We start from the raw sequence: 14,368 nt of genomic DNA, 5'->3' as shown, positions 1-14,368 counted from the left end.
ACACACACACACACACACACACACACACGTATAAAAGAAAAAAGAAAAAAAAAAAAAGATGAATAGACGTTGAGCCCTGCCCTCAACAGACTTGCAGTCAGCTAGAGGAGGCATCTATGTCCCAGCAACAATAAAGCAGAACATGCACCCATGCATGGGATAACAGGAGGATGCATCCAATCCTGTCCAGTGAAGCCAGGGGTGGCTTCACAGAAGAGGTAATGCCTTCATAGGCAATGTAAAAGCAGGAAGAAGAGGTGGGACAAAAGAATGAGAACTCAACAGGCAGAAGGAAACACAGATGAAGTCTAAAATGAGAAGAAGAGGACATTCAAAGAACTGCAAATAGTGTGGAAATGGATAATATAATGGGGGGCGGGGTGTAGGGCACGCTGTACATGCAGGCTAGGATAAGATATCAAAGAGCCTGCTAATGAGCTGGAGCACCTGTAGTTTAGTTGAAATTCTGTTTTTTATAAATTATACACTCCATCTGTTTTCCCTGTTTTGATAAAATGATCAGTTACCTCTTCCCGAGTCCACCTTGTTTTCCCCAAGTGACGCTTTCCAGACTTGGGAAGCAGCCCATCATAGTCATGGTCACACATCTCAAAGTCCTCATCATCTTCGTCACTGCTATATATGCTGCAGAAATAGGAATGGGCAGATGTGGGCTGAAACATGAGGATTTAGACTACTACTGGATTACAAAATTTCCACAAAAACTCAATAATCTTTTCAAAGTTTACAAAGATAAAACTTTGCAAACTTGCACAACAAGATTGTTTGCTGCATTCTGCTGCTCTAGTATTGTAAACTGGTTCTGCTGTTATGGGTATCCACAGATACAGCCAAGGGACGTGGCACCTTCCTATTCTACTGCATGTCTGAACCTGCTGTTACTGTTAGACAAGGGACAAGTTACACATTTGGCCACCTTCCAACCAATGAAGTTCAAAACTTAAGGTTAAGGACAAGAAAAGGAACAAGAACCCATGTCCTTTCTTTAAGTACACACTCAAAATCTTTGGCATTTGTCACATTGTTTAAATATTTCTCAAACATAATAAATAATTCAATTATGTTATTCCAACGGGGCTTTTGTTTTATTAAAAGAAGAAAAAAAATCAAGAAGCAATACACCCCCAAACATAATTATAGTCGTCCCATAAAGTCTAGAGGATTAGGAGAATCTAAGAGGAAAGGATTTTAAAACCTAAGAAAAGATAAGAACATTGAGTGATCAAACTTAATGTTTTGTAAATAAAATTAATACCAAATTGCTCACAACTCCGGGCCTGGTTGATCCAACTTGTGCCCATGTTTACAATACTTAGTTTCTAGAGTAACTAAGTGAATAATTAGGCCACTTGTTAGTCAGAGTCTTACTTACTCTTGCTTTTTCTGTCTCTGACAGAACGGTGTTTGAAATACTATAAAATGTGACCTAATTCAGAACCAAGGGATTTCCCCAGAAGAAATCCATGGATTTAAAAGAACCCATTATTATTTTCAAAAGAGCTTTTTCTCTTATTTAGCTAACCAAACCTAGGAAATTTGATGACTTTTGAAGAAGTAACTCTGTGCTTACTGTTTACTAATCATATACTGATTAGATGACAATAATTTTACAGACACAGTTTGTTTTATAGTTTTTCTTGTAAGACTTAAAATAGGAAAAATACTATCTTAGAACCTTCACTAAAATTTGTCATTGCAATGTTGAGAAACCCATCAAACTGAGACCAATAAAAAAACGATGTAAAGCGATATCATAATGTAATCCATTGTCTTTAAAATAAAAAGTTATATTCATGACAGGTTTGTCTTCCCAAACTAACTCACATACACACATTACCAGCCCCCTACAAGTCAAGCTAAAGTGCTTATCAAAAATCCTGAATTGGGGGTTCTCGTAATTTAAAACTATTATTTTAAGCAACAATCTGATAGTCCAGGTTGCATGATGACATGATGCAATCCAAATTTAAAATACCACCACCACCACCACCAAATAAAATGCCAGGAAATGTATATTTATAATCTGTAATAATCCCTTTCATTTAGTGTCTGTGCTTTGAAACAATAGCCTAGTTCTGATTCCACTGTCAACAGAAGGCACTAAACAACTTCTGAACAAAAAAAAAAAAAAAAAAAAAAAAGATAAACAAAAAAAAAAAAAGCTATAAGCCCAGAGGTGTAAATCAGCATCTTTTGAAAGATTCATAGGGAACTCCTTGGAAAGCCCCCAAATGCAGTCCCTTGTGAAACGTGAGAGACACCAAGAAAACCAGAGGAATCTGAAACTGCAGTCATAGATTCAAGTCGAATCAACTTTTCAGGTTTGGCTGGATCTAGAGGTCACATTTTCAGAACTGAGGACATTTTTCATAGTCATGAGCACCTCTCTCTGAGCAGCAGTTTAACAACCCAGGAACAAGCAACATATTCAGCCGCCCGCAGGGGGCAGCCAATGTCAGGAGAGCGCATGAGAATCACACAGGACTAGGGTTCTGGAGGCAAAGGTTCTAGTCTAGCCTCCACCTAACTGTATGGCTTGGACAAATCACTTCCTCTGTCTCAAGACCTCAATTCCCCGCCTTTACATAGGGCTTGCTTGGATCCTATTTCTAAGGTACTTTCCAAAGCTAGTACATGACCATGCCATGTCTTCCCGAGCCACTTAAAAGTTAGGCACTGAGGCAGAGACGTGCAAAACCAAGGTCTTGGGGGCAAGGTGGAGCGTGACTTCTAAAGGTCCTGAAGGGGCCAGGACGCAGCAGGGCGAGTCCGGAGCTGCTCACGCTACCAGCTCCTGAGTCTCCCCGCCAGGCTGGGCACCCAGGCTGCCTTTGAGCTTTGCATGAGATTTCCTTGCTCTAAGTCGTCCTAGCAGCATGATTAATTTCTACTAAGGAACCTGAAATAACTTTTCCTTTATCTGCACTGACAAGATCTCAGACCCAACAGTCAGAGAGGACTTTCAAAGGCTGATTTCAGGGTTGATGCACTCGACTCCCCACCTGCTAGACCCGGTGTGGTTACAAGAGTACAACTATGAATATTACGTTCTGTCAAGGAAACAAACCGTGCAAAGAAACGAAAAAGAAAAGAGGTGCTGGGGGTTGGGAAGAGGGAGGGGAGCGGGAGGAAGTGCCTTGTGGCCGCTACTGTGATTCGGATGGGGTTCAAACTCATTTCGCTGACCTGGTTAATATAATCCCGGCCGAGTTGACGCTCGTCCTTGCAAGAAACGGCTCGGAGCCCGCAGTCGGGTTTCTCTTCCCCCTGAGGCAGGTTCAAGGCTCCCGCCCCTCCCGGCCGACTCCCCTCTGGGCTACCTGGAGCCTCAGGGAACCTGCGCGGCCCCGCCCCGCGGGGGCGGCCGAGACCTTGGGGCGCGTAGCCTTGGCCGCGCCTTCTCCCAGCACCCCTGCCCGGCTCCCTCCTCCGGCTGCCAGGGCGCGCACACACACACACACACACACACACACACACACACACACAGAGAGAGAGAGAGAGAGAGAAGAAAGAAAGAAAAACACAGGTGACCCCGGTTGCTGTCCTGTGAAGTCCTAAAGGCGAAAAGTGGAACCCTAGAGGGGCAGCACCTTGCCCCGACCGGCCAGGGTCCGGGCGAGGCGTATGGACCCCAGGGCTCCCCCAAGTTGCCCTCTGGTCCCTAGACCCAGCCAGGCCCGGGCGCTGCTCCCCGCCCAGCCCAGCCCGCGGGTGCTGCTGCAGGGTCTGCACCTACGCTCTTTGCAACTTCCCAGCGCCGCGCGGGGACTAGCTCCCGCAGGCTCAACCACAAACCAGTAGGAGAAAACCAAACAACCTAAGGAAAGGCGAGTGGATTTGCTTTGCCTCCACAGTCTTCTCCCCAGAGCCCCTTCGCGAGGGTCCGTCGGGTCACCGCGCTTCCGCGGGGGCGACCTAAGGCGGCTGGAGGAGGGCGCAAGGAGGTGCGGCGCACTCAGTCACTTCCACGTGTGCGCGCCGAGCGAGTACCTCTCGCCTGGGGGCAGAGCCCGAGGGGATCGCGTCCCGGTTGCGCGGCAGCTGCCTTGAGTGCCGCCGGCCTCCGTCCGGTTGCGCCAAGTGGTGACCGCGCCGGCAGCCGAGCTAGCCCCGGCACCCGCAGCTCGGAGGGAGCCCCGGCGAGTGCTGCCGGGGAAGTCCGGAGGCCGGTGGAGGCTGGGGAGCCAGCAACTGACAGTTCGGACAAGGATTTCTCTCCTCCTCCTCCTCTCCCTCTTCACATCTGTCCAGCCAAAAATGCGAGGGGATGGCACCCATGTCTTCCCGGCGAGCCTCCCTAAGTGCAGTGACATGTGCGATGCCGGCGCGTGTGGGTGCGCGAGCAATGTTTGCAGTGGAAATAAAAGCCTTTCGGAGAGTAATGATTCGAACCTCCAAAACCAGGTCTTAACACAATTTGCAAAAGTAGGGACCTCTTTAACCCCTAAAACCTGCTTTTCAGCCGCCTGTCAGCTGACACGGGTCCTCACCTTCATAAAGAATGAATGAAATTTAAATGAACTACCTGCAGCTACTAAACTAAACAATCCAGCATTTTCCCTGTATCTGCCATATGCTCTGCACTTCCAAGTCCAAACATATCTCAATGCATCCAGCAATTACGCTGCGGATCCCTCGCCGACACCCGCGGCATCAAACCAGGCACCTGGTGGGCTCCCCGGGGCTGGTGGGCACCGCTCTGCCACCGGCTGGAACGTGCTGCTTTCTTTTTCCCCCTAAAGAAAAATGTATCCCCATGCAACTTGCAAAATGAGCCGCAGGGCGTGCTTCCCAACGTCCGGATACGTTTCCCGTAAAGACTATTCCATTCATCCGTCTCTGGAGCGGCTTCTGCTGCCGAGGCAAGGGCTCCAGGTCCTCGCAGGGTCTGACAGCCCCGCAGATGATCCCGGAACAAATTCCCACCTGCGCCCGGGAGCCTGGCGCCCCGCGCGCCCCCGCCCTCGGCCGCCCGCCCGGCTCCCCGTTACCTGTGCCGGGGTCTTCGGGCCATGGCGCGGCGGGCGCGGGGCTCCGCCGAGAGCCGCGGGGACCGCACCAGGCTGCCGCCTCCCGCTGCCCGCCGCCTGCCTGCGTCCCTCCCCGGCTGCGCAGCTGCGCTCCGCACGGCCGGGGCGAAGTTTCTCAGGAGAAAGAGGAGGAGGAGGTCACGGAGGAGGAGGAGAAGGAGGAGGAGGAAACAGGTTGATATTAAAGTGTAAACTCTGTAAACAGAGATGCCATCAAACAAAGAGCTTTGGACACTCCCCCTCCCGCCAAATCTGGCGCCCCTGCAGTGCGCACGCGCCCTGCCCGCCGCCTCCGCGGTCGCCCTGGCTGCCGCCAGCGGGGCTGTCGGGCCCGCCGGGCCGCGGCTACCATTCGGCTCTCGCGCCGCCGCGCTGCGCCTGGCGCGCCGCGAGGCCCAGGAGGCGCGCGGGCGGGGAGCCCGGGGCCTGGGAGGGGCGGCCGGGGGCCGCGACGGCGCCGACCTGCGCCTAGTCCCGCCGCCTCCCCTCCTCCTCGGCCGCCGCACGTCGGTCTCCCCGCTCCGCGTGCGCCCGGGCAGCGGCACCCGAGGTCCTTCAGCTCCCACTGACTGTCGCAAGGGCGGCGAGCGGTGGGGGAAACTCTCACACTGAAGATTGGATGTCGGGGAAATTAGGAGTTGGAGGACTAGGAGATGTGAGCATGTGTGTTCATAGGATGTTTGGCGAGGGCTTTTTTTCCTTCTTAAATAAAGAACATATCTAATTTAACTTGTTAGTGACAAAGGACGCTTCAATACAAGTGGGCGGCAGCGATCACCGCTCACTAATGGGGCGCCCCGGCCGAGCTTTCACTCCCCTCCCAGATCCTGCAGCCGCCACCGTGGTATTGTCACATGTCCTTCACTCTCACCCCGGCACACACCCGGGCCCCACCCACCCCGCCCCACCCGGCCCAGGCGGTGCCTCTGCTCCCTCTGCCACTGCACACCTCTGCTCCCCTCCCTGCACCGCGCTCGCCCTGGATTGCACACCTGCAAAACAACAACAACAACAACAACAACAACAAAAAACAACAACACGGGGGTCCAGACAACCCGCCCCTAGCAGAACTTAGGAAACTCCACGTTTGCATGCATGGTTTTAGAAGTTAAAGAGTTTGTGATTTTGGAGGTCGGTATCTGTGCTTAGTGTCATTTGAGGGTTCTATTTTACGAGATGAAAGCAAAGGCTTTGCTGTTGTTTCATGAGGGTCTCCAGAAGTAAAGGAAGAAGAGTGCTCAATTTATAAGGATTGATGATTGGGGGTATTTTAGGGGAATTTTAGTTTTACTTCCGTTTATAGATTAGAACCATTGGGGATTTTTTTTTTCATTCTCTGTACACATTAATGTATTTTTCCTTTAATCTTTTAGGAGTTTGAGACTTCTGCTGACTGGGTTTGTGGGTGTCCCATGTGCCCTAGCAGTTCAAACTTAGCTCAGAAAGCATTTTTTTTTTTTTTACTAAAAAAGCATGTTCTTACTAAAATGAGTCATAATTTTATTAAACGGTGAAGCATGCGAGGTTTCAAGACTATCTCGTGTTTTAGACTTTCTTTAAAATTGTTATATAGTTTAAATCTTTATCAAGTGTTAGTTGCTAGTAAGCTTTTAACATTCCTTTCCTCCTGAGAAGAAAATAACACTGAAACAAAATTATTGAGATATTTCGGATCACAATTATGATGAACAAGTCAAATTAATACTTTTAAAGCCAATATTTATGTCTAGAGTCTGTAATAATTTTCTTTCTTCACGTCGAAAATAAACATCTTTAAAAAATGTCTAGAACAAACATCTAGAAACCACCCCTTAAGGAATTGCATTCTGGCTTTGGGATTGCTTTATGAATCTAACTGGCAAGATTCCCAATTGCCTAGTCTCTTGGACACAATGTGAATATCTGAACCCTTTGTGAAGTGAGTTTTTTTCTCCAAGATTTTAGGAGGTGGAACTATTCCTAAATTCTTGAACTCCTTTAAAGTATAAAGATACTAAGTTCAATTTTCCTTTTTCCCTTTGTAAATCATTTTCCTATGTATCATTTTGAGAATTTATAATTTTTCATTTCCCAGATATTTTGGGGTATAGTTTTACATTTTCCCCTCAGTTGTATGACAATAATATGTTTGAGAATATGCATAGTCCAGTAAAGAATACACATGCAGTAATTTTATTAGGCTAATGTTGGATATATTGCTATCTGATAAGCATATGGAAAAACAGAATCAAATGGAGTTATCAAAATTCTTGTATGGATGAAACTATATTTTTGAAGACATTACAGAATGTTTGGACATTTTCTCTCTCCACTTATAATTATTACAAAAGTATTTTTAGATGACAACATTACACATTTCATCACTTTTTAAAAAAGATCTACTTGCTACGTTAGTTATTTTATCTGTGGCAGGGCTGCACTGAAGCTAAATTCAGGTACAGCCTTTCATTTGCAGTGCACTTTTAGAAAGGGGTCAGAAAACTCTTCTCTAAAAGACCAGTTAGTGAATGCTTTGTAAGCTATGTTGTATGTTCTTCTGTGTTTTTTCTTGTCTGTCTTTCTTTCCTTTTTTTGGTTTGTTTGTTTTTATTTTATAACCTTTTAAAAATGTAAAAACTATTTTTAGCTCAAAGGCTGTATTGAGTCTGCAAGCCAACACTGGGGTAGTTGGCCAACGCTAGAGCAGCGATCCTCAATCTTTAGAGCCCAGGTGTCCAATCTTTTGGCTTCCCTGGGCTACACTGGAAGAAGAAAATATTTTGTTGAGAATGGGTCTCACTATAGTGCTCAAGCTGGTCTCAAATGCCTAGGCTCAAGTGCTTGATCCTTCTGCCTCGGCCTCCCAAAGTGCTGGGATCACAGGTGTGAGCCATTGCACCCAGCCCACTTTTACTTTTCCCATTTGTCTCTCACCACCTTTCTTTCCCTCATTCACTTTAACCTCTCCTGGGCTAAAGATTCAGGCTCTCCATAACCCAGAATAAGTTAACTCCATGGGAAAGTTGGTGCCACTGACCAGGCTGTGGCTGCCTATTCCTTCCTTCTTCACTACTGAACTTCAGCCTCAACTTGAAGGAAAAGGCATCACTTGATCAGACACTACTCATCATTAGGATTCTCCCACTGGAAAAAAGGAAGCACTTAAGATATTTTATTTTACTTTAAGCACTGGGGAAGGCTGAAGGACAAAATATGTATAAAAGATACAAATTCCAGTTTCTCTGCTTCTGATTGCTGGGCAATCCCGGGCATGTGGTGGATCTTTAATCCCGGTGACCAGCATCCCAAAGATGAATGAGGCATATCAATGGTGCTAACAGACCAGATTAGGGGGCTCCATGTCTCTGCCACCCACCTTTTCCCACCCACTCAACCCAGTTTGGTTCAGGGTATTGAGGGAAATATTACAGTAAATGATTAAAATGCAGACAATTCTTGATGATTTCAGTTAATGAGAACAGCTGTGGCATGTATAATTGAAATCCATAGATTTGAGATAAACCTCATGTTGGCTTCCCCAGAATATCTTTTAGTAATGACAATGGGCTAAGTGCTACCTCAGTGTAGTATGTTTCATAGAACCTCCATGACAGATAGTGACCAAAGAAATTTTTATTTTTAAGTGATTTCTGGATTTGGCTCTACTTGTTTCTATTCTCCAGATTCTCATCAATTTATATATTCCTTTGACAACCAACCCACATATCTTTATTGGCATTTGAGCTGAGTCTTGTATAAAAGGTATCAGTCTTTCCATAAAGAGGGAAGGACATTCCAGAGAAAGGCAAAAGTGAGAGCAAAAGCACACAATCAGCATCCACAAGGCATACTCCCAGCACAGGAAAGATGGAGCTAGCCAGATTGCCTGAAGCAAGGAGAGCTTTGAAGGCCGGATTAGCGTATGTGCGTTGAATAGAAAAGCTATAGCATCAGAGCTGTGCATGTGGAAGATTAATCTAACAGTATTGTCAGATAGATTGGAGTGAGAAGAGACGTGGGGAAGAAGCTAGTTAATTGTCTGGGGTAGGACAGTAACCCTAAGTGGAATGAAAAGGAGGAGGCAGATCAGAAGAACATAGGCAGAGCCTTCAAGACTTAGCAACTGATTGGGTTGCTAAGGATATTAGAGGCACCATTAATAGAAATAGGGAAGTCAAGAGGGGAAGAGAAGTCTGCACTGGGAGATTCAAAAAGGAAAGTATGTTTAGATTTCAGTATGTTAAGTTTGTGGTTTCTTATGGAAGACATCCGGGTAGAGTTGTTCAGCAGGTGGTAGAGAGTGTGGGATCAGAGCCTGCTAGTGAGGTCAAGCTGGGTCAGGAATACGCTGGAGCTAAATTTTGTGAGCTAGTTGTTAGACATAGCCATTATTAAAAAGTACATTATATAAACACAGTGAAATGTATTTTATTTTAAAAGACAATAAATATTCAAAACTCATTGCTTCCTGTTTTATGACATTTTCCTATTATCTACATACTTGAGGTTATGTCTGCCCTGTGTACAGTGGACATACAATGTAATACATGCTGTTGTGTATCTCTTTCCAATTTCTCTTGAAATTGGCTTTGGTTGGAGTATTTACACCACAGGAAATGGCAAGTGCTACAAATAAGGGCTTTTTCTCATTGGAAGACTGTTAAACATTTACCAGTAACACATCAAATAAATGCTTTATTCAAGAGTTTATTTTCATGAAGGCAACAACTGTGCTATTTCATAGATTTTCTAATATGCATTTATATAGAGATCTGGCCAAGGGAAAGTCTTTGGATAATATTTAAGAGATTAAAAGACAGGGCTGAGACTGAGAGGTAGAGGCTAGGTGGAGAGGCCTGTTGGGGAATAAAGAAAGTTCTACCTATCTATCTACCTACCTACCTAGCTACAAATGTTTTCTTCTTTTAATAAAATTCTGTATTTTTTCAACTGATTTTGAAAGGCTTTATTGGAGGAAAAATGTTTATTGGGTGGTGGCTTTTAAATATATATATATATATATATATATATATATATATATATATATATATAAAGAGAGAGAGAGAGAGTCTCACTCTTGTTGCTCAGGCCGGAATGCAATGGCACAATCTCAGCTCACTGCAACCACCGCCACCCTAATTCAAATGATTCTCCTGCCTCAGCCTTCTGAGTAGCTGGGAATTACAGGCGCCCACCATCACACCCAGCTAATTTTTTATAATTTTAGTAGAGACAAGTTTTCAGGATGTTGGCTAGGCTCGTCTCTGTTCTCAGGTGATGCACCCACCTCGGCCTCCCAGAGTTCTGGGATTACAGGTGTGAGCCACCACCCCTGGCCTCAAATATTTTTATATGTGACTTACAATAAGAAGCACACCTTACATCCTATCTCAACATACACACAGCTGTGAAAAGTTCTGACCATGTTCAGTGGCTCACACCTGAAATCCTAGCACTTTAGGAGGTTGAGGTGGGGGAATTGCTTGAGACCAGGAGTTTGAGACCAGCCTGGGCAATACGGTGAGACCTTGTCTCTATTAAATAATAATTTTAAAACGTTTCACAAAACAATACTTACCCCTTACTACCAACCTTGCAATCTGAGACTTCTATTCTATTCTATTCTATTCTATTCTATTCTATTCTATTCTATTCATTCTGGTCAGGATCCTGGAGTTGATTTTGTGCTCTGTTTATAGGTAGTGAATCACAGTTTGAAAAACATTTCTGTAGAGAATGAAGGTCTTACCTCTTTCTGCTTTAGAAAATCTGTTTTATGGTCTCGCTAACTTTTCTGAAAGTGACAGTCCTATCTTTTTAAAGCCTTAGGGGAAAATCTTTATGACCAGTTTACAGATGTAATTTCTCTCCTATCTCCTCTCACAGGTGTTCTTAGTTCCCCTCCTCTATACTTTCCCCACATATGTTATAAATGTAAAATAGCAGCTTTCAAAGTTATTCAACAAAACAGTAAGCTTTTATTAGTAGAAATGCTAATAGAAACAACAACAACAAAAGATTAATAACATTTAAAGGCTTATTGAAACAAGGTGTTTAGGGCAAGTTCATCAAATGAATGAGCAGAACACAGTTCCTCTCAGCCTCATATTTCAAACCTTCCATCCATGGAGGCTGCAGTAGAGATCTCTTAAATTCTTTCCAGTCTTTAATATTCTGTTTCTTTCTCAAATACTCAGGTCTCTCAATTTGCCTTTGTATTCCTGACAATGTTTCCATAGTTCCTTATAGTTGATAAACACATGTGTTTACTCGGTGTTGGGCACTGTGCGAGGCTTTGGCCTGCAGAAGGAAGAACTGGGACTTTTGCTAGATGATTCCTGCACATTCAGGGCCTGTTTTCTATTAGTGTCACCACCTTCTTCTAGGTTATTATTACTTCACCGTGAGCTACCATAACATTCCCCTCATTAATTTTCCACCCTGTGGCCACTTTTTCCCCCATCCTTTCTACATCCCACTGCTCAACAATCTCATTATAATCACCTTTAGCAGGTTAGTCATCTGTTTAAAAACACTTAACTGGCTCCCTAATGTTGACAAGATAAAATCTGAACTCCTTAACTTGGCATTCCTTATATTGAACTTGCTCTGGACTCTGTGCCCAGGCAACCTCACCCCCAGGGGTGATAGTATTTAATACCTGAAGTGGCTCATGCTTCGGCCAATCAGAGTGGGCCTGGCTATAAGCAACCTGCAGGGCTTGACTGGGACACACTGACTGAATGCCATTTTGCCTTACAACACAACCCACCTTCCAGCCTTATCTCTTACCATACTCTGTTCACTCTGTTTCCTCCCCAGAAAACCATTGGCAATCTCAGGACTTTGGTTACACCATGCCTCCTGCCTGCAATGCCTTCCTTTCTCCTCTCTGCTTATGTAAGTGCTACCCATTCTTCAGGCCCTGCTGAAGTGTAAATTTTCCTTCTGAAACCTTCTTGGACTTTACTAATCCACAGCCATCTCTCCCACCTGATAATGCCTACCTTCCCTGACTCTTACTGAGTTATGGCCTATGTTACCTTTCTTTGCTGTTCTCTCTCTCATCTATGTATCATTTATCTATTTATCTATCATTTATCTATGTATCGTCTATCTATCTATCTATCTATCTATCTATCTATCATCTACCTACCTACCTACCTAAGCATCATCTATCTACTTTTTATAAATGTGCCTTATTTCATCTGGAGCCTTCATTATAGGCCACAGAGGAGTGACACTATATTTTACCTTTCTACATGCTCAGTTTCTAAAACAGGATCTTGAACACAAGTATGAACATAAATCTTTGTTGTGCTGAAGACAATTGATGAGAACTAGTTGGAGCTGTTTTATTTATTTATTTAAGATACTTAATAGTGTGTAATATTTGGCTTTAGAGATTACAACAGGCTGTGCCATATATGATCTCATTTAATCCTCACAGCAGTTTGTGCCTTTCTGCCTAGGTCTCCCCGCCAGGTATTATTTTCGTCACTTCCAGGTCAGGTAACTGACATGGAGACAGGTGAAGTAATTTGCACAAGGCCACACAGATAACATTTACCAGAGCTGGGACTGTTTAAAGGAAGGTGTGTTTTTTTTTGTCCCAAATCCAAAGTTCTTTCCACTACTCTCTGGCAGGCTTCAACTTTTAACTCCTATGCCTTTATGTTCTTGTAATTCTTCCTGTATTATGAGTCCTTCAAATGAATTCAATTCTGTCCTCAGATAAATGTTGATAACTTTACAAATTATAGCAACATCACAATTTTAAGCTTACCCGTAGTGCTTTATTTCTAAGATTTGCATAGATTGCTGTCTGCTTGGCAATGTGACTTTGGAACTGTTTTTCTTTTAAAGAGTGATGTTTCACATATTATTTTCTGAATCTTATTTCTTTCTCTCCTACTTTATCATTGTATATTTATCTGTTTGTTTACTTTACTATGTCCTTATATAACATTGAATTTACCTCAAAAAGCCATCCATTTTCAAATTAGTCATAAAATCAATAAGTGAATGAATGCTTAATTCCAGCAACTAGAAGTTTTATTAGGCTTTGTGAAAACCATTTGGTAAGAACCGGCATCTTTTTAAATCACCTCTATGTCTTTCCTTGTTGTTGTTTTAATCTGGAACCAAAGTCTAAGAAAATTAAGTTTTTAGCTCAGCAGAACAAAAAGTGAGGAATGGATTCAAGGGAGTTATTTTTATTGGGCCCTTCATATAAGTGGACTACATAGTTTTAAATGTGAACCCTGTTAGGATGAAATGTAACACAACTCTGCTCTTTTCCTTTACATTTATTGCTAGAAATACAAACTTCGCGGATATATAAAATCAATATTACAAAGTTTTGACATCTATAGAAATTACTTATTCCAATTTACTCTTCAGTTAAAGTAAATGGTTCTAAGAAAAATAAAAACAATCAGCTTATGAAACATATCAGTTCCCAGAGTGATCTTAATTTGGTTTGAATACTTGTGTTAAGCAAAACATTCAACTTCTAGGGAAACTACATCCAAGTGTTTATAATCCTTTGTTTTAAAATTTTGACAAAATTCCAAAGTGCTAGTTCTGCTGGGAGCTTGGGGAGGCTCATTTGATCCTTTAGTTCTGAGCTCGACAGAGAGCACTTTGGCCACAAAAGGTGGTGTTTGTTTGAAAAATGTCAGGGACACCAAAATCGCTATATAAAAGTTCTCATTTCTTTATTGATAATTGACAAATTATAATTGTATATGTTTATGGAGAACAATATGATATTTTGATATATGTATAAAAGTTCTAATTATTTTTTAATCTAGGTTACATGTGGTTTTGAAAACTTTTTACTTTTTTGAGATGAGATGTTGCTATGTTGCCCAAGCTGGTTTTGAACTCTTGGGCTCAAGTGATCCTCCTGCCTCAGCCTCCCAAGCAGCTGGGACTTATAGGGTGTACACAGCACCTTACCTGGCTTTTAGATGGCATACACTTTTTTTTATCTCTGAAAACCCTTTTGCTGCTTTTTTCTTTCTTTCACATAACTCATAGTTAAGGATATCCTCATGGAACATTTAAAGAACAATATCTATGCAAAATACTTTCTAAAAAAAGGTAACTTGACCTTCACACTGTTACATTTTTTTCTCAATGATCTGACCTACATGTAAGTATATAAAATACATGTTACTAATACTTAAAACTCTGAAAAAACACTCACTCGAATCCTCACTGAAAGGCACTTAAAGGTATCTTTCAGTGTGTGAATATCAGAATTTTCATAATGGTAATGTTGATGAAAATCCCCAAAACATTTTGTTGTAAGTAGGTCTCTTTGAAAACAT

General features: G+C 43.2%; 1 protein-coding gene across 5 annotated transcripts in view; it reads right to left on the bottom strand.

Moving 5' to 3' along the window:
• MYB (MYB proto-oncogene, transcription factor) overlaps positions 1–5,236 on the bottom strand; it is a 39,816-nt gene extending 34,580 nt beyond the window's left edge. For 2 of the 5 annotated variants that reach the window (XM_017518146.2, XM_017518148.2), the window contains exons 1-2: positions 5,013–5,236; positions 528–645 (exon numbers count right to left, since the gene is read on the bottom strand). In XM_017518146.2, the coding sequence (XP_017373635.1) occupies positions 528–645; positions 5,013–5,035 (141 nt within the window). In that variant the 5' untranslated portion in view covers positions 5,036–5,236. Of the gene's footprint in view, positions 1–527; positions 2,158–3,207; positions 3,319–5,012 lie in introns of those variants that run through there. The other 3 variants (XM_017518147.1, XM_037734764.1, XM_037734765.1) reach the window with 3 other exon arrangements.
• Positions 5,237–14,368: the final 9,132 nt, after the last annotated feature.

This window comes from Cebus imitator, unplaced genomic scaffold, assembly GCF_001604975.1.
Source record: "Cebus imitator isolate Cc_AM_T3 unplaced genomic scaffold, Cebus_imitator-1.0 Scaffold659, whole genome shotgun sequence".
NCBI lineage: Eukaryota > Metazoa > Chordata > Mammalia > Primates > Cebidae > Cebus > Cebus imitator.
Note: the sequence above shows the minus strand (reverse complement) of the source record. Positions and strands in the feature narration are given on the sequence as shown.